The sequence below is a fragment of the Hippopotamus amphibius genome, chromosome 2 (genome assembly GCF_030028045.1).
Source record: "Hippopotamus amphibius kiboko isolate mHipAmp2 chromosome 2, mHipAmp2.hap2, whole genome shotgun sequence".
Classification (NCBI taxonomy): domain Eukaryota; kingdom Metazoa; phylum Chordata; class Mammalia; order Artiodactyla; family Hippopotamidae; genus Hippopotamus; species Hippopotamus amphibius.
This window is the reverse complement of record NC_080187.1, coordinates 223,811,086-223,837,671: the sequence shown is the minus strand read 5'-3', so window position 1 is coordinate 223,837,671 and position 26,586 is coordinate 223,811,086. Positions and strand designations below refer to the sequence as shown.

General features: G+C 37.1%; 1 protein-coding gene across 7 annotated transcripts in view; it reads left to right on the top strand.

Moving 5' to 3' along the window:
• The first annotated feature begins 3,390 nt into the window (after positions 1-3,390).
• Positions 3,391-26,586, top strand: part of MIS18BP1 (MIS18 binding protein 1) — a 51,746-nt gene continuing 28,550 nt past the window's right edge. For 2 of the 7 annotated variants that reach the window (XR_009051475.1, XM_057723674.1), the window contains exons 1-7: positions 3,476-3,969; positions 8,340-8,971; positions 12,919-13,029; positions 13,664-14,139; positions 19,372-19,445; positions 21,129-21,259; positions 26,261-26,348. Coding sequence is in view for 6 of the 7 variants with exons in the window: in XM_057723674.1 (XP_057579657.1) it covers positions 8,431-8,971; positions 12,919-13,029; positions 13,664-14,139; positions 19,372-19,445; positions 21,129-21,259; positions 26,261-26,348 (1,421 nt within the window). In the remaining variant the exon portion in view is untranslated. The other 5 variants (XM_057723673.1, XM_057723675.1, XM_057723672.1 and 2 more) reach the window with 5 other exon arrangements.

The window sequence follows — 26,586 nt, the reverse complement described above, 5'->3', positions numbered from 1 at the left end:
TAAAGAAAAGAGATAAGTGTTGACAAGGATGTGGAGAAAGGAGAACACTTGTGTACTCTTCGTGGGAATGTAAATTGGTGCAGCCACTACAGAAAACAGTACGGAGATTCCTCAAAAAAATAAAAATAGAACTACTATATGATCCAGCAATTCCACTGCTTGGTATTTAATCAAATAAAAAAAAAAGATTCGGATATTTGTACCCCCATGTTCACTGCAGCATTATTTACAATAGCCAAGACAGGGAAAGAACCTAATTGTCCACTGATGGATGAATGGATAAAGAAAATGTGGTGTATATATATACAATGGAATATTATTCAGCTGTAAAAGAGAAGGAAATCTTGCCATTTGCAACATCACAGATGGAGCTGGAGGACATTACAATTAGTGAAATAGGTGAAACAGAGAAAGACAAATACTATATGATCTCACAATTAATAGTGAAATAGTATAAAACAAAAACTAAAAACCTAAACACATAGATACAGAGAACAGATAGACTGATGGTTGCCAGAGGTATGGGTCGGGGGTGGGCAAATGGAAGAACGTAGTCAAAAAGTATAAACTTTCAGTTATAAAATAAAGACGTCCTGTGAGTGTAATGTACAACATGGCTACAGTTAAAAATATTTAATTGCATATTTGAAAGTCGCCAAAGAGGGTAGATCTTTAAAAGTTCTCATCACAAGAAAAAATTGTATCTGTGTGTGGTAATGGATGTTAACTAGACATAGTGTGGTGATCATATATCAAATCATATGTTACATGTCAATTATATAACTAATTGAAACTAATATAATGTTACATGTCAATTATACCTCAGTTAAAAAAATAACATTAGCCTCTGAGCAAGGCATGTTCTTCCCACCTCCAGCAAAATGGATTTCAGAGCCTGCCCATTTCTGCCCACTGCAGGACTCCTCTGATGGGCTACCCCAAAACTCCCTACTGTGTTAGCCAACAGTTTGTCAATCTGTATTGCAGTCTTTGGGTCCCTCTGTCCAATTCTGCTTCCTTCTCCCTTTTTCTCTCACAAACGTCTGATCGACATCAAAGCCTGAAGATTTACTAGGACCAATTCTTTTTCCTCCGCCTTAAACTTTCACCAGCTTTATCTCCTAACAAATCTCTTGTAGGCCTAAATCCACCTCACCATCAGCTTCCTAAAGGACCCAAAATGATACATCTTCATAGCACTTATTACAATTTGTAATGGTATGTTTATATGTTTGTGTGCTTGTATATTGTCTCTATCATATAACAATTTTCTTGGCAGTCTTCTACTGAAGGGTCCTCCACTCAAAAGCCTGGATAACCTCCCTGCTGACTCCATCCTCATCCCTCCTCCAAGTCCAGAGAGGACAGGAGTGGTTGCACAGTTGTGCCTTTCATTGGGAACACAGCTGAGAGAATGAGAGGAAAGTAAAGTCCTAATTCAGGACTACATCTTCCGAATGTAGGATTTCTAAACTTTGGCATTATTGACATTTTAGATTTGATTATTCTTTGTAGTGGAAGAGCTAGCCTGTGCACTATAGGATATTTAGTAGCATTCCTGTCTTCTACTCACTAGCTGCCAGTGGCACCCTTTTCAGTTGTGACATTTATATTTCCAGGCACTGCCAAATGTCCCCTGGGGTGTAAAATCGTCCCTCATTGAGAACCACTGGCCTTGATGAAAGAGCATCTTTTTTCTAATCCTCCTCAAATGCAATATGGAACTTACCATGGTCCTGGGAATAATTTTCCAAGCTAAGCAGACCCAGATCCCTGGGCAGTAACTCCTACACAACATGAGGATTCCAGTCCTCTCCTCCTATGTCTGTCTTTCCGACCCTAAGTGGGTCTGTATGCGTTCCCAGGATTTACAGATTTAGAAGAGATTATCCCAGGTGCCTGGCTATGAGGATAAGAAGCTCTCCCTTCCTGGCAGACACAAACTTAGAGCGTCCATCCAGGGCAGCATGTTGATGTCCCAATGGACAGATGAACACTGTCCCTTGGCCTGTATGGCTTCCCACTGCACTTTTTATCCACAAACTGTTATCCAGCTTTCCTTGGAAAATTATTATTAGTCACCCTTATGCAAATTCCTGTTGCTGTTCACCCTGGAACATGCTAGATGCTAACTTACTTCTCACATGAGAAGTGGTTACTTTAAAAAATAAAAATCTGTATTTCTGAGTTTCTGCCCTTAATATTTCAAGGCTCCTGTTTTAGCTGAATGTGTGAGCCACGGCTATACCCATTATTAGGAACAGAAACCTTTCATACCTCTATTTCAGATGTTTTGAAGTATGAATGCCTGTCTTTTCAAAATCCCTCTATCCTACAAAGTGTACTTCATAGATGTCACTAAACACATATTTTAAGTCTGGATTTTCCCACAAATCTGGTGCAAATCCACGTCCAGCCATTTTCTCATTATGCTGCACAGACAGAAACTTCATTTGATCTACGCAGATTTGCTTCCCTCCTCCCACTCACAACTGGTTTTTCTTCTCCTTACTTGCATTCATTTGATGTTCTAAATTTATATTTTGGATTCTGAATACTCGGTGAGCACAAGATTTAGTGGATACAGGATTTAGAAGACGGAATCGCAAAAGTCTCTTTAAAAAATGGATCCACTACAACCATTTCCGTCCAGTCTTATCGGACAAATGCGATACATGATTTTAGGATGCTGAGAATTTTCTCAGATGAGGCAAAATATAAACTCTCCTGTCCTAAATGCTGACTTGGTGGGGAGCGGGTCGGAGTCCATGACTGGAAGATGCAGGATTGGAGCCGGAAGGGATTTAAGGCTGAAAACACTCGTTTTGCCTCTGGCTCCTCCTCCGCCGAGACTGAAACAAGGCCTCCTACACAACGCTTCCAGCCGGCGACCGCGTCGAGCCAGCGCGCTGAGGCGAACACACTGCACTCCGCGGGGGTCAGTCAGCGCAGAGTATCCCTGGGAGGAGTCTAAGGCAAGGCTAAGTCTACGCGACTGTCACGAACTGCATCGTAACCCACAGCAGTTGAGATTAATGCTTTTAGGATTCGATACGATCCGGTTTAAAAAAAAAAAAAATCACACCTCCTGGGGTAATAGCTCAACCTAAGCATTCCATTGCAAGTATAACTTTGCATTCGGGCAGTTATCCCCTCAAGAACAAAACGTTCCTTTTCGGCCTCAAAGATCTGACGGCCTGAGAAAACTAAAAGCTCTTCCCAACGTATTCAGCGAGCGGGCTCCTCACACTTGGAAGGAACCCATAACCAACAGCTTACTAGCGTTCACACACAGAGCAGGAGGGCAGCCGGGAAGGGCCAAACTTCACCACCACAGAAGCGCGGAAGCGCACAAGGGACGTTTGACGTAGGCCTTCCTGCCGCAGAGCATTTCGGGAGAAGCGGCGGAACGCGGGGCGGGCCCCCCTCTGAAGAAGAAACGAAGTCCGAGGACGCCTAGAGGTGCGTGTCCAGTACCCGTGGCCATTTGGGGTTGCCCAGTTTTTGTGGAAACAGCATTGCCCACGCGGCTCGCCCCCAGCTTTCCTGAGTCCCAGTGAGACGCACGGTGACGCCGTTCCTGAGCGCACCAATCCCGGGCGGGCCGGAAGGGCGGGCTCTTCAGATTTGAATTCCCAGGCAGTTAAGGTGTTAGAGGACCCCACGGAGAACGCGAGCGTCACCTGAGGTGCGGCCGCTGCGGGCTGGGGTCGACTTGAGCCAGAGGCGCGAGCCTGGGGGCGCCCAGGTCCCCCAGCCCCCAGCACAGAGCCGAACCCAGACTGCCGCCGTCCCGCCCTGCCAGGCCCCTCGCCCAAGGTACGGCCTCGCCTCCCCTCCCCTCTCCCCTGGCCTCCTGCCCGCGGCCCCTCTGGCGCCGCGAGTCCCCGCACGTCAGCGTTCTGGCCTCTCGCGGACTCTGGTACGTGTCTGGCTTCGGCTGTGGCATCACCGCGACTCGTTCACTCGGTGTGTATTTGTGGCGTATCTACTGTATGTATCAAGAGATTAGACCACTTCCCTTCAGATTTCGTTTCGATGGCGAGTGCTTTCGGCTTTTGTTCTAAAACACTTATAGAAAACAAACAAACAAACAAAAAGCTTTTAGAAGATTGCCAGGTAGGAGAATTGTCTGCCCGATTCTTCACCTTGGAACGCAGGAGCCACAGGGCTAAGGAAACAATTGATCCGTCTAGCTTATGTTTTCTTCTGATTAAATTACACATTAATTTCAGATGCAAACACTTCCAGATGAAAATAAAATTATTTAGGAAGTGGGAGGCCCCTTCATCCTGCTCTTCAAAGATAAACACTGTTTGAAATTTGGTGTACTCCCAGATTGTTCCCCCCTATGCTTATGCTCCTGCTCCTGGATGTGTGTGTTTATTTTTGATTTTTTTTTTTACAAAAGTTCAATTGTACGTCCTGTTCTGCTGCTTTTTTAATTTAGTATATCCTAGCTACTTTTTGTGTCAGTACATGCATGCGTGTGTGTCGATATAATCTTTGTTGAGTACATAGAATTCAGTTGTATGGGTGTAGCAGATTTTGTCCCATATTGATAGACATCTAGGTTGTTTTTACTTAGCCCTGTACTTCAGTGAACAGCAGAATTTTGTCCCATCTTGGTAGACATCTAGATTGTTTCTGATTAACCCAGTACTTCAGTGAACATCCTTGTATAGGGCCTGTTTAAGAACTTGGGCTTTGAAATCAGATAGACTGGGGTCCTGCTCTTAATCATTGTCAGTGGGACCTTGGACTGGTTACTTAACCAGTCTATGCTTTAGTATTCTCATCTTCAAAATGGGAATAATAACAGTACTTAAGAATTGCTGTAAGGTTATGTAGTGTCTGACATATATCCAGTAGATGTTGACTATTATTACCACATATGTTTGCATTCTTATGTAGGTGTTTCTGTAAGAAAAAAAAAAATTTAAGTGAAATTTCTTGACCAGTGGCATGCACACCTATATTTTCAAATTAATCTTTGCCAATCTGATAAGCATAAGCAGTCTCACTACTTTAATTTGCATCTCTTCATTTATTAGTAAGATGGAGTGTCATTTTGACTCATTTATTAGCCTTTTGTATTCTGTTAATTGCCATACGTGTCCTTTGGCCATTTTTTATGTTAATCATTTCTTTAAATTGATTCATTTGGTTTCTTTGAGTGTTATATTAGCCCTTTGTGTGTCATGTGCTGTGTCCACCCCCCCCCAAATGTATCATTTGCCAGTTAACTTATTATTCCTCTCATTTTTTTCCCAGCTCTGTCTCCGTTTTGGTTATGTGCTTTGGGAGTTTTGACCCATTCCATTATAATTATTACTATTACTACCACAACAGTAAATTCCTTGAACTTTTCATGTCTTAGGAAGAAGAATAAAAGTTACTTTCAGTATCATATCCATGATAACAGTTGTTCAGCCTTACTTTTATATACTATAAATGCTCATAGCTACCTTTTTTGTATAATGGTTTTCCCATGTCTGAGTCTTTATTCTAAATAAATAGCAATTTTTTCCTAGTACGTCAGCATTTGTCAGTTTTCACGATAAATTTTAAGTACTAGATTTTCCAAATAGTTTTAAGCAGTTAATGAAGGCACAAGCATACCATTTTAGAATTCATGTTCTCCTTTCCAGTCCTAGAGTCTGAGCATCATGATTTATTTTCTTTGTTTTGCTTTTCTGTTAACTAGGAAGAGAGTGGGGCTTCAGATGTTAATTGAGTGGCCTCTAACCACTGGCTTTTTGTTTTTCTTCTGTGTTTATTCTGCAAAGCCTCTATGGTCAGAGAAGTCCTGGGTGATGTTTTTTTCTCTATATCCTTCTCTTTTCCACCAACCACACTGAAACCTGGCAACTACTGGCAACTCTCTTGCTTCTATTGAGTTGCTCTTTATCACATAAATAAGAAAGAGGGGCTCCTAAAGGAACTTTCTGCATCTTTTGGGGAGGGTGAGTGGAATTTGAGGATTTTCAGAATCTTGACTACACACCTCTCCATCCTACTAGATGTTTGAATTGAGAAGGAAAAAGTTGGGCAGCATGAAAGAGAGGAGTTGTGTGCTGGTTCTTGGAGACTTTCACTGTGATTATAATCATCTGCCTTTTGATGAAAACAGTTCTGTGTATGTACAGTAGTGTCCTGTCCACAACCTGCCCCCCCCCCCCCGCCATTATCTACAGTTTCACTTTTCCTGGCCCAGTTTGTCACCTGCAGTCTGAACATATTAAATGAAAAATTCCAAATATAAACAATTCACATGTTTTAAATTGCATGCTTTTCTTAGTAGTGTGATGAAACCTCACACTGTCCCCCTAGGGATGTTAATTATCCCTTTGCCCAGCATATCCCACCCATTAGTCACTTAGCAGCCTTTTAGCAGCCTCTCGGTTATCAGATGGCCTGTTAAGGTGTCACAGTGTTGTGTCAGGTAGCCCTATTTTACTTAGTAAGTGCCCCAAAGCACCAGAGTAGTGGTGCTGGCAGTGTGGATATGCCAGAGAAGCTGTAAAGTGCTTCCTTTAAGTGAAAACATGAAAGCTCTCAACTTAGGGGGAATAAAATCGTTTGCTTAGGTTGCTAAGGTCTAGGGTAAAAATGAATCTTCTATTTGTGTAATTGTGAAAAAGGAAAAAGAAATGCATGCAGGTTTTGCTGTTGCACCCCAAACACAGCCACAGTGCATGATAAATGCTTAGTTAAGTTGGAAAGGCATTAAATTTGTACAATGAAATATTTTGAGTGAGAGAGAGGTGACATTCACATAACTTTTATTACTGTATATTGTTAAATTTTTTTTATTTTATTCTTATTGTTAATCTCTTACTGTGCCTAATTTACAAATTAAACTTTGTCATAGGTATGTACGTAAACGAAAAAGCGTAGTGTGTATACGGTTTGGCACTATCCACAGTTTCAGGCATCCACTGGGTGTCTTGGAATGGAGCCCCCCGGAAGAAGTGGGGGGAGAGACTGTACTACAGATTGGGCCTGTTCTTAGTTCCGCTAGTTTATTTGCAGTTTATACTTCCTGTTGAGCATTTCATTAGGTTCTAAGGAATTGAGAGTGTGTGAACCTACACACACTTTGCCATCTTTCCATGCAGCTGTCCCAGTTTACTCATTTTTGTTTTTGAGAGCTTAAAGTGAATAACTAGTGAGTATTAAAACTCCCAGCACAGGATTCCTGTCACTAGCACATTGCCAAACACATAAATATATGCATTAATACATATTTGCTGAATTCAAATTTGTGTCATTCCCAAGATACCTTTCTTTATAAGCTCTTGTTATTGAGGAATATTTCCTTTTTTTCTCTTATAAACTCTTGAATACAGTGGTAGTTTGTATATGAATTTTTAGCTTGCATAATTATTTCTCATAGATGTTACTGTAGATAAAGATACTTGATGTCTTTGGTCTGATTGTATTTTATGAAATAGGCTTTTTATGTTTATATGATGTCAAAGACTGGAATAATTATAAATTCAGTGGTAAGAGATGCTATAAATCTAGACTTGTAAGTTCCTTAGATTGAAATGTTTTATAAATTTACCAAATATTACAGAATGCAACTGTATGGTTCATCACCTAGAATCTTTATTTCTAGGTGTGGGAAATAAAATTTATATGTAAGAAACAAGCTAAAACAAGTCTAAGACCATGTAAGCCTGAGTACAAGATTTCCTCTAAAAATTCTAAGTAGCAGTAAATGTTTAGAAAATTAGAATGAATATAATTTACTTTTGATGTGAGATTTTGTTTTGTTTGTTTAACTAAAACCTCACAAATAAAATGTTCTGCAGCATAACAAAATCAGGACTGGAGATTATTTAACTTAAAGGTCAGATGGATTTTTAGCCTTCATTAGGATATATCATTGTAGCTGTTGCCTTAAAATGTAAGAGCCTAAAAGGAAAAATCATATTTGTGAAATTTAATCTTTAATAACTTAATGCAGTGTCATATGCAAATGTCATTTAATGTTTTTGATGCAAATATTAGATTGGAACCTCCAGGACTTGAGGTTCAAGTATATTTCAAAAACAGATATTCAGAATTCAGCTCTTAGAGCAATTAAGTAGAAGACTTGGTGAAAGCTGCTTTTTTGCAGAGAAATTTAAAAACCAAACTGTTTATCATTGAAAAATAATAAAATGAGACTTTAACAAAAATAAAGTTAATCTGATTTTTGAGCTATAGATTATCCAGTGTTGTTATGGACCAATTAAACCTTTTTGTTAGTATGTTGTTATGGAAAGCACATAAACTTAACTTTTTCTGCACCAAAGCATGATAAAGGTTGATTTCACATTGAACTACAGGTTCCTCTGGCCCCCTGCTGAAGGTCTATCCTGAAAATTGTGTTTAAGTGAATTTTCTGTTTGTGGAAATTTGTTGCTACTGTTTATCAAGATGATTGCAACACCTTTGAAATATCCAGAAATTCACTTGTCTTCAGAGACATCTTCTCAAAGGAGAAATATGCCCATGCATGCAATCTTTTTTGACAACATTCCTTCAGGCACACTTACTCCTGTAAAAGATTTGGTGAAATATCAGAAGGCCTCTTTAAAACTGAACGACCATAAAAAGAGCCAGTTCCTAGAAATGACAGTTTTTAATAATAAAAATATATTTCAATCTACCATGCTAGCAGAGGCTACCACCTCTAACAGTTCTCTTGATATCAGTGCTATAAAGCCCAACAAGGATGGATTAAAAAATAAAGCAAGCTATGAATCACCAGGAAAAATATTTCAAAGAATGAAAGAAAAAGTACTACGTAACCAGCAAGAACAAGCATCAAGAAACAGTTTGTTGGAACCACCGAGAAAAGAAAGTAATAAAATTTTCACTGCTAACGGAGTTGAGGAAAGAGTATTACAGCATACCTACCTCTGTGAAGAAAAGGAGGACAACAAATCATTTCAGCCTGAAAACAGTTCACTAAGAGGTTGGTTTTATTATGTGTTGGTTAAAAAGCTGTAATGTGTTAAGTATTTATTGTGTCTGACACTGTTTTAGGCACTTGGGGTACAGCAGTGAACCACACGAACAAAAATCTCTGCCCTCATGAAGCTAACTTACGTTCAGTTGGTGGGAGACGTCACCAAATACATATATTTTAGGGTATGATAGAAGAGAAATGCTCTGGAAAGAAAAACCAGAGTAAGCATGTTGGGGAGAGTTGGAGAAGGTTGAAATTTTCAATGGGGTGGTCATTGTTTCATGAGAAGGTGGGATTTGAGCCAAAAAATTGAAGGAGGTGATAGATACAGATAGATGTCTATGGGGAAGGATGATCCTTCAGCTGGTACAAGTGCCCTGAAATAGAAACATGAGGACTAGCTGTTAGATTTATCATGGAGTGAGTGGACAGAGCTGGGAAGGAGGGGATAAATAAAGAGAGGGTCAGATAATGCAGGGCCTTATAGGTGAATGTAAGAGTTTGGGCTTTTATTGTGAACAAATCAAGGAGCCACTGGAGGATTTTGAGCCGAGGTATAACACAATCTGACTTACACTTTTAAAATATCTCTCTGGCTGTTAATTTGGAATAGTTACTATAGTAATTCAGGTGAGAGAGGGTGTTGGCTTGGTCAGGTGCTAGCAATGAAAATAACGAGTGGCTGAATTCTAGATATATTTTGAAGGAAGAGCCAATAGCATTAGCGTAAGAGATTGAGTGTGGAATATAAGAGAGGTATAAAAGATGACTCTAGGGTGATTTGTTTGGTTTTGGGTTTTTTGCAGCAGCAACTGGAAGGATGGAGCAATATAACTGAGGTGGGGCAGACACAAGTGGGGGATTTTGGGGGCTTAGTAGTTATGTTTTTTGTCATGTCGATTTTGATATATCTGTTAAAAATTGAAGTGTAGATGTGAATTAAGCTGTTGAAAAAAAATTAGTTGGAATTTAGGAAGTGGTGCAGGTGAGAAAAATACATTTGGGAGTCATTAGTACCTAAATGGTATTTAAAGGTATGAGATTAGATGTGATCATCAGGGAGTAAGTATACACACAGAAAACGTTCAAGGATGAGTCCTGGGGCACCCTGAAATTTAGAAGTTAGAATAAAGAGTAGGAAGTAGTGAAGCCCACTGAGAAGATGAGGAAGAAGAAAAACCAGGAGTGATACTTCAGAAGCCAAGAGAACAAAATGCTTTTGAGGGAGGTGTAATTAGCTGTGTCTAACTGCTGCTAATCAGTCAAGCAAGAAGAAGGCTGAGATTTGACTATTGGATTTAGCAGCATGGAAGTCATTGGTAACTGATGTGGGCAGTTTTGGTGGAGTGATAGGAGCAGAAACGTGATTCAAGAGGGTTCGAGAGAGGATGTGAGGAGAGCAATTGATGATGGTGAATACAGACAGTTGTTTTTGAGGGGAGCAGAGAAATATATTTTTAAATATCTTGTTGTTTTTAATGATTGGTGAAATAACATCATCTTGTGCTGTTGGGATTGATCCACTAGGAAAGGAAAAACTGAGGTTGGTCATATGATATTCTTGAGTAGCTGAGAGGAAATAGAACCTAAAAGTGCATGTTTGGCCTTTGCTAGCAACATAAACAGACCATCAATCAAACAAGAAGATAGGCAGTGTTGTGTGACTTGAGAAATAATCTGAAATAAAAAGTCAAGTCATCAGTTGAGCGTATAGGAAGCAGGTGTTGAAGTTTGAGGAGGTTAGAATAGTGTAGGAAAATGAAAGAGTAAATGGTCTAGGCCTAAATTTGATTTCCTGGGCAATATTAAGGACCTACTTGAGATTCATGGGCATGAATTTAAATAAGACCAATCAGTATGGTTGTGAGTTTTCCTCTAGCTGCGTGGAGAATAGGAAGGAGGTTGGATTTTATGAGGATTGTAATTTTGCCAAATACAGACATCCTCCTTTTATTGCACTTCACTTTATTGCCCTTCACAGATATTGTGGTTTTTATAAATTGAAGGTTTGTGGCAATCCTGTGTTGTCAGATAATAGTTAGCATTTTTTAACTATAAAGTTACTAAAAAAGACCCTGCACTTTTAGCAATAATTTTTTTTAATTAAGGTATGTACATTTTTTCTTAGACATGCTCTTGTGCTCTTGATAGACTACAGTATAATGTAAATATAACTTTTATATGCATTAGGAAATAAAATTCATGACTCACTGTATTGCCGTGGTCTGGAACTCAACCCACAATATTTCTAAGATGTGCCTATAGGTTGATGTGAGAAAAGGACAGAGGAGTTGGGGTGTGTGTGCAAGGGAGTGGTCACAATTGGCCATGAAATTTACTTTGGTTAGACAGCAAAGAAGACCTGAAGGAGGTGAGGAAGTGTGAAGAAGTGTAGGTCTTGTTGGAATAGTCAGTGGATTTGAGAGAATGATCTGGAAAGACAGAAGGTGGTCAGAGATTGGGACAGTTGAAGTTGAGATTTTAATGAGTTGCAGTAATTGGTAAAGATACTTTATGTGCAATATCTCATTTCATTCTTTCAACAGACACTATGGTTATATGCTTATTTAATAGTCCAGGAGATGGAGCTTTTAGATTGGTCATGTCTGCTCTATTTCACAGGTAATAAGTGAGGCGCTAGGAATTAAATACAGATATCCATTAGAAAGCCCATCCTCTTAACTCCTACACAATAGATTGTGGATATATTGTTGCATTTCAAAAACAGTGATATATTTTGACACAAAAAGTGGTTTTCTAAGGGAGTTTAGGATAGAGGTTGGGGAGTATACAAAATCTCATACAGTCTAGGAGAAAAGGGAGAAGCAAATGAAATAATGTACATTAAAGCATACTTTGTATGTAAAGTGGAATTAGAAGTAACTGACTGCTTTGAGCATCTGATGAATCTTTCCCCAGAAAATGCACGCACGCATATACCAACAGATTTTGTGTATAATTTCATAGATATTTTGGAGAGTCTCTGATGGATCCTTGGACTCTCAAATGGCCCATTTCTATATATAGTATGTTATACTTGATTGAATTACCTACTTGTCTTTACTACATTGCCCTGCCATTTCTCGCAGAATGAGTTAAAGAAATAGAAACTTATCCATCTTTTCTGACACATCATTATAATAAAACCTTTATATTAAGGTTTCTAAGGCCAAAGCAGCATACCCGTTAAAGTATAATTACTTCCAATTTTTTCATATATAGTATTTGAAATTAAACATATAAAATAATTCAGTTTTTCCTTCTCTGGTACAAATTTGAAGTCTTTTACCTTCCCCTTTTGTGTGAAACTCATTTCTACATTCAAGAAACCAAACTTGAACCATCTAGGATGTAAAGCAGAATAAAATTTAAGCAATACTGTTATTTTCTGTTTATCTAGTTGATAAGCCTACCAAATTTGTGCCTTTGAAGGCCTGCTAAAGAGATGTCAAAGAAATTTAAATTATGATTTAGTCTGCGACTGAATCTCAACATTTTGATTTTTAAAGTATAAGTTACACTTCTTCAAATGTTCTTACACATTTTAGAAATTTTCAGCAACTAGAAGCAAAATCAGAATTTTCAAGACTGAATTTTCATATATAACCTTAACATATACATATCTGATTTGTGGCTGCACCAGAATTTTATTTCAGATCTCTAGGCTTCTAAATCCAGTAGTATACTTTTGTTTAGAGCTGGCAAGTAATGTGGAAAAGTTTTTTAAAAATTCTTTCTCAGCATAATGTAGGTATAGAGAATGTGTTGAAGGCATAAAGCAATAATAAAGGAGAAAAACTTATGTAACTGTCATATTATGTGAGTATATGCTATTGAATGGGTCATTACTGAACCTAAGTCTATTCCAAGATTTTTTTTAAGGCATTTTTTTCTTCTCAATGACTAATACAACTCAACTTCTTCCTTTTAAAAAAAAAAAAAAAAAAACTCAGCTTCAGTCCAAGAAGTTCCTCTAGAATCATCAAATAATATTTTCCTGCCAGACAAGCAAAAGATTCAACATCAGCAGGAAAAGAAGGCACCGCTGCACAATTTAACTTATGGTAAAGTGCTTTTTGTTTTAATTTAGTTCGTTTTTAGTTGGTTATTTGAATGTATGGTTAAACGTTCTAGATAATTATATTCCCTGTGTCGGCTATAAGCATTGACTGTGGATAAAAGATTCAGTTGTAAAAGCCAGCAGCACTCAGAAACACTGGGCAGGAGAGTTGCATATTCCTAACCTGAAGACTTTTTAATGTAAACAGTTTTACAAAACAAATGAACAAGCATAACAAAACAGAAATAGACCTATAGATACACAGAAAAACTGGTAATTGCCCTGGGAGAGGGGAATGAGTGAAATAGGTGAGGGTGATCAGTAATATAGCCTTCCGGTTACAAAATAAATAAGTCACAGGGATTTCCTGTACAGCATAGGGAATATTGTCAATCATATTGTAATAACTTTGCATGGTGATAGATGGTAACTAGTTATTGTGGTGAGCCTATGTTATACATTTGTAATGTGTAAAAATACTGAACCATTATGTTGTATACGTGAAACTCATATTTAACTCAATTATACTTCAGTTTTAAAAAGGAAAAAAATATTAAAAGTTTAAATTATTCTGTTATTCTCTTTTTAATTTCATATTATCCTTCTATAAATTTTGTTTGGTTTTGTATTTTTTGCAGAGCTTCCAGTTATGAACCAAGAACATGAAAATGTTTCAGCTGCAGGAGTCTCAAACAAGGCATTAACTAGAGCTCAGTTGGCTAGACAAATTCACCACTCAAAGGAGAATACAGTTGCAACCACTAAGTCCAAAAAGGACACATTTATTATAGAAGGCATTGATTCTAGCTGTGAAAAATCCCAAAATACCACTGTTGAGACACTCTTTGTTCCTATTAAAAATGGCAGTCAATTAATGGTTTCTGATGATAGTAAGATTACAGCAGAAGGCACTTCGAAACAGGAAATTGAGGAAAAAAATGAGAAAACGATGCCCAGAGAGACTGATCTTCCAGGTTCCTTGAATGATACATGTAAAATTGTGCTGGCAACTCCAACATTTCATATAGCAATACCTCGGAGATCAGAAAGAAATGCCTGGAAGGTTTCTCCAAGTATATGCCAAACTGTTTCAAATGAAGTTAAAAAAAATAAGGTATGAAAACTTTTAAGGCAGATGTATATTTGTTTTTGCCCTCATTTTTCAAGAGCTTTAGCTCTTTTGCTTCCTCATTAACAGTATCTTCATTTTGGGGTTTTGTTATTTTTTAGTGTGGAGGCAGAGTGGCCTAGTGAAAAGAGCAGTGGATTAAAAGTAAGAAAACTCAGGCATTCTTATTTTGCTCTATTACTAGTTGTATAGTCTTCAGCTCCCTTTGGGAATGAACAGTGAGGTATTCTCGTTATTAAAGTTTTTTTTTTCTGATTTTTGGGCTTCTATTAACAGAGCAATTAAAAGAGAAAGGAGTTAACATCTGAAGAGTTGAGAAGTTTTTCTGTTGTAATACAGAGGAATCAGTGGAAGACTTTAGACCATCAAACTTTGTGTTAGGTTAAGATAAGTTCTCTGAAGAAATTGTAATAGAAATACAAGTTCAAGGAGAAAGATATAATGTAAAATTTCCAATTGTTAAAGATTTGTACCTTAATTTTTAAAAGGATGATGGTAGGTATCAGACTGAGATGGCATTTGAATTCTATCTAAATTTTAGAGTGATATAGCAGTTACAGTCTTATATCTCAATGTATTTATTGGACATTTCATTGTTTGCAAATGTTTAGACTTATGAGGAAAAGTTTTAGATGTTGCCTTAAAAATACGTGAGGTGGGCTAAGAAAAACATTTAAAGACATCTGTTCTAAGAGACCCACAATATTAGTTCCATCATCTCTATAATGCTGTTTATCTCACTTGCTACATAAAGTCCAAGCATCCTAGGTCTCTTATCCCTATACAGTTCTGTACATCCCTTAATCTGACCCTATCTCTCCGTTATCGCTAACTCTCCAAATATTACATTATGCCCTCTTGAAATCTAGTTACAGCGCTAGCAAAATGTTATATTCTCAACCTTCTATAAACATTTCTTAATTTTGCTCTAACTAAAATTATGGCTGCTTCTCTTAAATGGTGGCTCTTTTTTCTCCGATATTCCACATTCTGTTGGACCTAGAGATATTATAATGTGTGTTCCTCTTGTTCCTCATTTTTGTTTCAGGCCATTTTTCCTTCCTTCTCTCTAAAACCGCCCCTTCCCCCTTCCTAACTTTTGAAGCATATGCCATAAAGCTTTACCACTCCCTCTCTCTTGTAGTCGTCTATAGTACAACCTCCTAGTCATGAGCTTGCATCCTGTTGAAGTGTTTTGACACCTGTTACTTTTTCGTCTCCTACTCCATCTGTCATCAACTCTGGTGACATCAACATCCATATAGATAATCTATCCAGCCTCCTTGAATTTTTGATTTTCAGAGACCTCCCTACTGATACCTTTAATTCTAATCATACCCATACCTTATCTTTGCCAGTCTGTGCACCAGTTTCTCACTTTCAGGCATCTCACATTCACTACCAGATCCTGTGTGCTCAGATCATTCTGCCTCTGGTACTTTTCCCCCACCATCAATACTCCACCCTACTAAGACAGACTTCAGTTCCTCAACTCTTCGGTCCTCATTTCTCTCTTACCTTACATAGAGTCCGTGGTCCCTCATTGTAATCATCCCCTTGACTAAACTCTCAGTTCTCTTTATTGCTTTTCCCTGTGTCTTCCTCTGGCAAAATTGTAATCCTGGTTAAATTTCATTCTTTTTTCCTTTTTTTTTTTTTGCTACGTACCTATACCTGAAAAGTAGAAGATGACTGAAATAAAATGCACAGCGATGTTGGCTAGTCTCATTTTAAATTTGACAACAGACCTTAAATGGCATCTCAGTATTGCCCATCAGTCCTGCTAGATTCCACTTGTCAATTCACCCCACACTCTGACTTTCCTAGAGGAGTATCCCGCTCTTACTCTCTTTTAAAACGTCCAAACCTCCTCTCTCCTCCTCATTCTCTGTTCATTGGGAACCTCGTATTCCCATCACCAAAACTATCAATCTGTTTGCTGCTGTATACACATATTCTGTTTTTCTTTCTGTTAAAATGGATGAACAGTTTTTGCTCCTTTTCAAGGCCAGTTCATTTCCTGTCACCACCTAAAGGACTTTGTCCTTCTAATTATCCCCTCAATTTTTTCTTCTCTTCTGGATCTGAATACTTCCCATTAGCATATAAACATGCTGAAACATGACCTGCATTTTTTAAAAACATATGAAGAAAAAGTCCACCTTCCTTTTACTCCATATCCCACTCCAGCTACCACCCATTTTTGTTGTTCTTGTTACAGCAAAACACTGGGAAAGAGGTATATGTATTTACAGTTATCATTTCTTCTTATCTCATTCCCTGTTGAATAAGTTCCACTGTGGACATTCATATTCACTACTCCATGAATATTGCTTTTTTCAGGTTCACCAGTGATCTCCATATCAGTAAATCCAGTGATTATTCTTATTTCTTATTCTGTCACTCATGGGGGAGGTTAACACAGTGAATCAGAACATCCTTCTCAAAATGTTATGTTGCTTTTTTGCTTAGATTGTAAGATCTCTCACCTAATTTTCTACTGCCTCAGTGGGCATTCTTCTCATTCCCCTTTGCTGCTTTCTCTTCCTGTTACAATCTATAAATGTTGCATCTCCTAGAATCAGTGTTTGAAACTGCTTCTCTCTACACATACGCTCTAGACTATTATCATACAGTGCTATAGCTTTAAATTCCATTTCTCTGCTGATAGCTCCCACATATGTATCTCCAGCCCAGAACATTGTCTTGAACACCACTCACACATGCAATTATCTGTACAGCTTCTCTATTGATATCTAATAGGCATCTCAAATTTAACGTTGCTAAAACTAAAGCTCTTGATTTCTCAATGAACATTCTCCTCTGTGTCCCATAATGGTACATAGTAATACCATTCCACCAAATACTTAGGTAAAAATTTTAGGTTCATTTTGGACTTTTCTCTCTCTCTCTCTCTATCTCTCTCTCTCTCTCTCTCTCTCTCTCATACTCCACATCTAAACCATGAAGAAATCCTGTTGGCTCTCCTTTCCTGAACGTGGCCACTCCTTATTACTCAATCACTACCTCCTAGTCCAAGGCGCAATATCTCTTGGATTACTACAGTAGCCTTATAGTCTCTCTGTTTCCACTATTGCCTCTCTCCCTTTCAGTCTGTTTTCTAAATAGAGGCCAGAATCTTTATATGTAGGCCAATTTCTACCCAGCAGCCCCTTAAGAAAATAGTAAATCATGTCATTCCTCTGCTCAAAATCTTCCAGTAACTTATCTCAAAAAAACACTGGGTCTTCCCTGGCAGTCCAGTGGTTAAGTCTCCCTGCTTCCACTGCGGGGGGGCATGGGTTCAATCCCTGGTCAGGGAACTAAGATCCCACGTGCTGCATGGCAGCCAAAAACAAAAAACAAAAAAAACACTAAACTTTTACTATAGCTTATAGGACTCTACATAATTCTATCCTGGAGATACCCAGCTTCATCTTTTTTTCCCCTCTTGCTTACTCTTTCAAGCTACTGTGCCCTCCATGCTACCTACTTGGGACCTTTGTACTTATTCCCTCTGCCTGGAAGAGTTACTCCCAGATATCCATATGGCTCATCCTTTACTTCGTTCAGTTCTGTTCCAAGACCTTCCCTGACTATCCTATCTTTAAAAAAAAAACCTTCATTTATGCTTACTTTTAATAGTAATTATCACTGCCTGACATTTTATTATTTGTCCATTTGTTTGATATCACCACCACTACTCCACTTGCTTCCACTCCTCCTCACCAGCCCTCAGCCCCAACCCCACCCCCCAAATGTTTGCTGTAAAGAGTGTGGCTGTTTTATTCTGTTTCTGGATGAATCCCATGCCTAAACCAGTACCTGGCATATGGTAGAACTTAACAAACATTTGATGAATGAATATGAATGAATATTTTGATATTTTATATAAGCAGTATGATACAAGATTATGGAGTCAGAATTCATATATTTGTAACCCAGCTCTGCTACTGACTAGCTGTGTGTGATACGGGCACGTTATTTAACTAGACTTTGCAGAGTTTCTTTATAAAATGAATATAATAGTACCTGCCTCTTAGTGTTATGTATCTTAGGTGCTTGGAACACTACCTAGTGTTAGCTTTTATTGTTAATATCATCTCCATCTGATTGATGCTTTGATATATCTTATAGTCCAAATGTAGAAGTAGAGGGGAAAAAAAGGAATTTTATTGCCTCTTTCCCAAGTTCTACCCATAGTTTTTTATTTTTTATTTTTTATTTTTTTTTTTTTATTTTTTTATTTTTTTTTTTTTTGGCACACGGGCTTAGTTGCTCCATGGCATGTGGGATCTTCCTGTAGCTGGGATCGAACCCGTGACCTCTGCATTGGCAGGCGGATTCTTAACCACTGCGCCACCTAGGAAGCCCCCTACCCATAGTTTTTTAAATGAACATAATTGGGGAGAAGTGCAGTAACTAAGAGTACCCTTCCATTTTAGTTTTCTGACTCAGCATAAAACTACCATAGAATAATTTGTCTTTGTACTTAAGTCTATAATTTTATAAAGAAAATGGCTACTCAGAGTATGACTTCTGTGGATATATTTCTCATCAGAAATAGTTCATTATTAGATTGTTACACAATAGAAGCAATAATTTCTTAACACAGATGTTCACAGAAATTTTCCTTTATAATATTGTAGGATTTTACTTGTCCTAAAATAAAGAATTCTCTGAGCTGTTCAGATGTTTGCTTTAGAATAGAATACTAAATATAGATTACTAGCAATCACCTTTATAGTTTTATAAGAAATTGAATGCAACTCCAGATTAACTTTGCAAAAAAAAATGTTCTGATTATATAGGGATAAGAGTGACAGTGAAATGTATACTACACAACTGTTTTTTCCTCCAAATTGTTGGGTCTTTTCTGGATTTTGATATTTTAATAGATACCTTACGATTTTAGGTGGTTTTTTCCCCCAGTTCTTAAGATATTTGACATAAGAACATTTAAAGTATAATTGATTCTGGATTGTAGAACAAACTCTGCAGTACAATGTCAGTTCAGCCCCTTCTCCGTCTTTTGTTCAATTACGAATAAGACTTTTTACCTTATCGCTATTTAAAATAGCGTATATATAGATGAATGCTAAAGATGCATTTGGATTACTTATATAAGTTTTTTCTTTTAATTTAATGTAAATTGATTTTGTAATGCATATGCTGCAAGTAATACAAGAAATAACACTTCATTTTATGCTTGATTAGGTAATCCAGCTACAGGAATGGATAATTAAAGTCATCAGTGATAACACTGCTATATGCGTAGAAGGAAAATTGGTGTAAGTATAACTTTACAGTATTCTAATAAAATTTGTGATAAAGTACTTTTGTGTAAGAGCTTAAAAGGAAATGCATGACAAATCGCATCTTGCTGTGAAACAAAGACTATCTAACAAGGTTGTAAATTGATGGCAGAAAAGTAAAATGAGTATGGCCATTTTGATTGTAACCAGCTTTCTTGCTTTTGCCTGTTAACTCAAATTATTTTTAAAATACTGACAGCTCAAATTTGTATACACAGTGCTTTATTTTTTCAGAGTTTCTAATAAGTGGATTGGTGTTATCTGCTTAATTATATATGATTAGTTAATATTTACTACATGTATTTCAGTCCAAATTCTCACATCTAAATTGGGACAACCAGATATAAATCACTGATCCAGATAAGAAATCAAAATATTTAACACTTTGCCATACAGCTGCATATTGAGTAATCATTGCACTCTCTGGTTCTCCCTAAAGCAAAAACATCATCTGGTAAGTGGGCTTTGCCTAGTTCTGCTACTCTATTAGCACAATTTCCTATTCTTCAAAACCACTTTTCTTAGTAGTTAAAAAATTGTAATGATAGGTTGTAGTAAAACAATACAGTGTATCACTGTTCACTTATATACTTACCTGAAAGTTTATAAGTATATAAAAGTTTATAAGTATATAAAATCTGTCCTGCTCACTTTATTTCTGCCTGCCTTGCACCCATTTCCTTAATATCCAGAGGCAGCATTGATTACCTTTGTTGGAAGCCTATTATTGCTGTTTACTGGCTGTATGACTTGGGCAAGTTACTTATCCTCTTTTAGTCTCATTTTCTTCATTTGCACAATGATGATAATAGTATGACCTACCTTTGGGGTTATTTTGAAGATAAATGAGTTAATATTTATAAGGCTTTGAGAACAGTACTTTTAGAGTACTATTTAAATATTTGTTAAATAAAGATTAAAAGAACAGAAGACGAGAATATCGTGTTAAAGTATAATGCGTGAATTCAGTTACACTGGACCAAATTAAAGAACTAAACTTTGTTATTATGCTTATATTTAGAATGTTTATTATTAGTTAACTAATGAATCAGAGAATGTTCAACATTCATCTAATACATCTTCATATTTTGTTTTTTCTATTTTGTATTTATTCTTAGCTTCAGAATTTAAGGAAATATGAAGAGTAAATTTATGAGTCAGTGATTTGATACTGCAGTTTGTTTTTTCCCAATTGGAACTTCTTTTTGGTACTTACCAGAGAGGAAGGTAAAGACATTAGGCTATATAGTGAGGAGAGAAAACACAAGATTAGAATAATCCAATCCGTATAACTGCATGAAAGCTAACACAGGATAAGCCCTGAGGAAGTGGACAGGGAGATCATCCTTTGGAAGCTTAACATCAGTTGTTAGCACCAGATATTTAGAGAAGGCCCTGCTTTTTGCTTATGATACATTTTATACTAGGCATATAGTTTGGCCACAGTACAGTTTCTTGGTACGCTGAGGATCACATTAGCCAAGAGGTTGAGTTCTGTTGCAATGTTTGGCCCTCATATGTTTTGTAATTAGATTAATAGTATTGTAGGCTAGTGTGCAAATTTATTTCTATTATAAATTTACATGCTTATATATGTACATTGTGAGTATTGGTTAAATGCGAATATTTTGGCTTTAACTAAGCTATTTTTTCTCCTAGAGACATCACTAATGTATATTGGCACAGTAATGCTATTATAGAACGGATTAAGCACAACAAACTTAGGACTTTATCAGGCAACATTTACATATTAAAAGGAATGGTAGACCGGATTGCCATGAAAGAAGCAGGTAATGACTGTCATTACTAATTGATGAATTACTTTACTAAGCGAAGCAATTAACCATATTTCTAACAGTAATATACCTTTTGTGCTTTTATTTAGGTGTTTTAAAATTATATATCAAAACTAAAAATTAAAAACAAAATTGCCAACATTATATAGTACTATCATATATGTTGATCCTTTCCTCTGATTTAATCACTCTGGACAGTTTAAGTCCAGTGACTTAAAAAACATTCAAGTGAAATGTTCCTTATTTGTGAGGAATTGTAAGAATAAATTATCTGAATGTAATTTAGCTCCCTAATTCCTCTCTTTGTTGAACCTGCCTGGCACAACCCGGAGTCCTGATGTAGTCTTAATTTTCTGCCTGTGCCTTGTGCACAGCTAATGTGACTGAAGAAAAACACACCTGCGTAGTCTGCCTTAAAGTTATGATTATTAGCAACAAGTTGTGGTCCCTTAGTGCCACTTGGTATCCTACCACAGTTCCCTAGTCCATTCACTCTCCCATTGTCCTTGACAACTGTTGGATATTTTTACACATCTCCTACCTCCCTCTCTCAGCTCTAGGGGTGGCGGAGCAAGTAAAGGACTTGAGTGATAGGAACAATCAAAAGAAAACTTCTCTGCCACATCTGGTCACCTGCTTATATCTGTACCTGCTTTTATGGACAAACTCCATGTTCCTATCTATGTCCTCCTATTTATGCATTAGCTCCTATCCTCTTTTACTCAAGGATATTACTCCAGTAATTCTCCCTTCTCCTATCCAAAAAAAAAAAAGGACCTCTTTTGAGTAAAAAAAAATCAGGATTGTTAGAATGCACTTGTATTTGTATTTAAGAGATCATCAACTTAAAATAATCATATATATATATATATATATATATATATGCTATATGTAAACCTCATGGTAACCATAAACCAAAAATCTATAATAGATACACAAAAAAAGAGAAAAGAATCCAAACATAACACTAAAGATAGTCATCAAAAGAAAAAAGGAACAAAAAACTATAAACACAACCAGAAGAACTGCAAACACAACCAGGAAACAATTAACAAAATGGCAGTAACTACTTCAAATGTCACTTTAAGTGTAAATGGAAAATGCTCCGAGTCAAAAGACCTAGAGTGGCTGAATGGATATGAAAACAAGACCCATATATACACTGCCTACAAGAGGCTCACTTCAGATTTAAAGACACAAGCAGACAGAAAGTGAGGGGTTGGAAAAGGTATTCCATGCAAATGGAAATGAAAAGAAAGCCAAGTTAGCAATACTTGTATCAGACAAAACAGACTTCTAGCAAAGATTGTAACAGAACATAAAGAAGGACATTATATAATGGTAAAGGGATCGATCCAAAAAGAAAAAAAAAGATAAAACAATTGTAAATATATATGCATCCAACATAGGAACACTTAAATACATAAAGAACAAAGCTAGAAAGTATCACACTCCCTGGCTTCAAACTATACCACTAAGCTATAGAAATCAAAATAGTATGATACTAGCACCAAAACAGACACATGAATCAACTAAACAGAACAGAGTCTCCAGAAATGAACCCATAATCATTTGGTCAACTACCTTATGACAAAGGAAGTAAGAACATAATGGGGAAATGACAGCCTCTTCAATAAATGATGCTGGGAAAACTGGATAGCTACATGCAAAAGAATCAAACTAGACTGCTTTCCCATACCATGTACAAAAATAAACCCAGAATGGATTAAAGATTTAAATGTAAGACCTGAAATCATAAAACTCCTAGAAGAAAACATAGGCAGTAAACTCTTTGACGTATGCCCTAGTATTTTTCTGAATCTGTCTCAGGCAAGTGTAACAAAGTCAAAAAATAAACAAATGGGATTACATCAAACTAAAAAACTTTTGTACAGCAAAAGAAACTGTCAACAAAATAAGGTAACCTGCTGAATATGAATAGGAGATATTTGCAAGCTATATTACTGATAAGGGATTAATATCCAAAATATTCCGAAAGAACTCATACAACCTAACATTAAAAAAAAAAGCCCTATTAAAAAATAGGCAAAGAGCTGAATAAATATTTTCCCAAAGAAGTCATACAGATGGCTAACAGACATGAAAAGATGTTCAACATCTCTAATCATCAGGGAAAAGCTAATCAAAACCATAAGAAGATATCACCCCACACCTGTCAGAATGGCTGTTATCCGAAAGACAAGAAATAACGTGTCGGTGAGGAGGTGGAGAAAAGGGAACCCTTATGCAGTGTTGGTGAGAAAGGAAATTGGTACAGCCACTAGGGACAATACTATGGAGATTCCTCAAAAAGTTAAAAGTAGAACTACCATATGATCCAGCAGTCCAGTTCTGGGTATTTTTCTGAAGAAAAGAAAAACACTAATTGAAAAGGTAAATGCACCCCTATATTACAACATTATTTACAGTAGCGAAGATACAGAAGCAACTTAAGTGTCCATTGATAGATGAGTGGATAAAAAAGATATGGTGTTTATATATACAAAAGAATATTATTCGGCCATAAAAAATGAGATCTTGCTATTGTGACAGCATGGCTGGACCTAGAAGGTATTAAATTCTGAGTGAAATAAATCAGAGAAAGACAAATACTCTATGATTTCACTTGTATGTGGAATCTAAAAAACAAATGAACAAGGCGAAACAGAAACAGACTCATAGATAAAGAGAACAGATGCTTGCCAGAAAGGAGAGGGGTCAGGGAATGAGTGAGATGGGTGAGGGAGAGTAAAAGTACAGACTTCCAGTTATAAAATAAATGAGTCACAAGGATGAAATGTACAGCATGGGGAAAGGACATGTAATTACAGTATTCTGATAGGTTCTGCAGTGAACAATATTCACATTGTTATAATGATGCAAACAATTTTCGATATAATTAAAAGTATTGTAAAAATGTGGGGAGAGGATGAGGAAGGAGAGGTACAGGTGCTAAATCTTCATCTCATAACATTTATAAATTTTTAAATTGCCTTTCTATTGTATCTATATGAGATAATAGATTTTAATTAAACCTGTTGTGATAATCATTTGACAATATATGTAAATCAAACCATCATGCTGTATACCTTAAACTTATACTGTAATGTATGTCAGTTATTTCTTAATAAGCTGGGGGGGACCTTTTTTATTCACACTTCTTTCAGCCACTATTGTTCTCATTTATAGCAAAACAGCTCAGTCAATTTATTATACTTAGATCTAATTTCTCTTGAATTCTTTCCCATTTTTTCTTGAATTCTCTTTAATCACACCTTAATCCCCAGTTCTTCACCCAAACAGCCCTTATCAAAGTCACCAATGCCCCCCACATTGCTAAATCCAGTTAATCACACCTACCTTCTTAAAACTTTCTTTTTTATTTTTTTTATTTTTTTTATTTTTTTTATTTTTATTTTTATTTTTTTGGGGGGTACACCAGGTTCAATCATCTGTTTTTATACACATATCCCCATATTCCCTCCCTTCCTTGACTCCCCCCCCCCTCGAGTCCCCCCCACCCTCCCCACCCCAGTCCTCTAAGGCATCTTCCATCCTTGAGTTGGACTCCCTTTGTTATACAACTTCCCACTGACTATTTTACAGTTGGTAGTATATATATGTCTGTGCTACTCTCTCGCTTCGTCTCAGTTTCCCCTTCACCCCCCGCCCCTTAAAACACTTTCTTTACTTGGCTTCTGGAACACCATATTTTCATGCTGCCTTCACTCCCTGTTCCTTCTTAGTTTCTTTGCTTACTTTTCTCTTTTTGCTTTGCCTCCAAGTAATGGGATAGACTACGGCTCTTTCTACACTCAGTGCTGTGCTGATTTCTTTTAGGCTTAAATCTCATTCACATTTTGACAGATACCAAATTTATATCTCTGTCATTATATCTCTTATAACCCCCCAAGCCACTGAACTCATTTTCTACCTGCTCATTTGACATCTCCACTAGGATATCTACAGGCATCTCAGAGTTAGTACGTCTAAAACCTAATCTTCTCCCTTAAATCTGCATAGGCTGTCTCCTCCTCCCCCGTGGTTCCAGCGGCTAGCCAGACTTCTTGGAGATAACCTTAAATCCTCAGTTTCTCTCACACTCAACATCTAGTATGTCAGTACTGCCTGTTGGCATTATCTTCATGATCTATCCAGAGCCCAGGCCTCTGCTGAACCACTGTGGTCCAGACTTTGCTCATCTTTTGTCTAAATCATTGGAGATGTAACCTCCTAACTGGTCTCATTGCTTCTCCCCATGTACTTCCACAGGCTGTTACCAAAATAGCCGCTAATTCAGTGCTGTTAACGTAAGTCATATTCTGTGGCTCCTCCACTCAGAATTCTCCTGTAGCTTCCCATCTCACCCAAAGTAAAAGACTCAGTCCATAAAATGACCCCAAGGCTGTATAATCTCCCCCAACTGCCTCTGTTACTCTGCCTCTGAGTAACCTCCTAGTTCTAGCTTCTCCTCGCTCCACTTCAACTACACTGATCTTTGTCATTCTGCTCACAAGCCAGGCACACTCTTGCCTCATAGCCTTTCACTTTGTTCCCTCTGCTTCCAGTGCTTTAACCCCATACTGCCATGTTGCTCACTCCTTCATGTCTTTCAGGGCTTTACTCAAATGATGCTATTTCAGTGAGAACTTCTCTGCCCTTTTTTGAAATGCTGCCTGCCTCTTTTCTCCTCCCCTAGAATGAACACACTGGGATCCCTATCCCCCTTATATATATTTCCCCAAATTTTTCTCCACAGCATCAATGACCATCTAACAAACAAGATGTTTTGCTTATTGGTTTGCTTTCTGTTTAGAAGGTAGTGTTCATGAAGGCAAGATTTTTGTTTATTTTGTTAACTGCTGAATCCTCAATATCTATGACAGTGCCTGGCACATAGTAAGCGATAAGTATATATTTTTAAATTATTTAATGAATTAATGACATCATTTTAAAATGTAGGCTTTCAGATGATCTTTGTTTATCATTACATAGGTTACCCAAATTATCTCATAAGGAAATTTATGTTTGGATTTCCAGAAAAATGGAAAGAGTACGTTGATAATTTTTTAGAACAGTTAAGGTAAAGTACCTTTTAACTTTTTAAAAAAGAACTTAGCCTGGATCCAGCTCTCTTCTCATTGTGTGTGTTCATTTTTTTAACTGCATCCAAAGGGTGCTCTGAGGTCAATAAAGCAGAGCCAAGGTCACCCAGAAATTAATTAATTAATTAATTTAAAAAATTTATTGAGGTATAATTTGCATTTGATAAAATGTATCCATTTTAGGCATAAAATTTGTTGAGCTTTTACAAATGTATG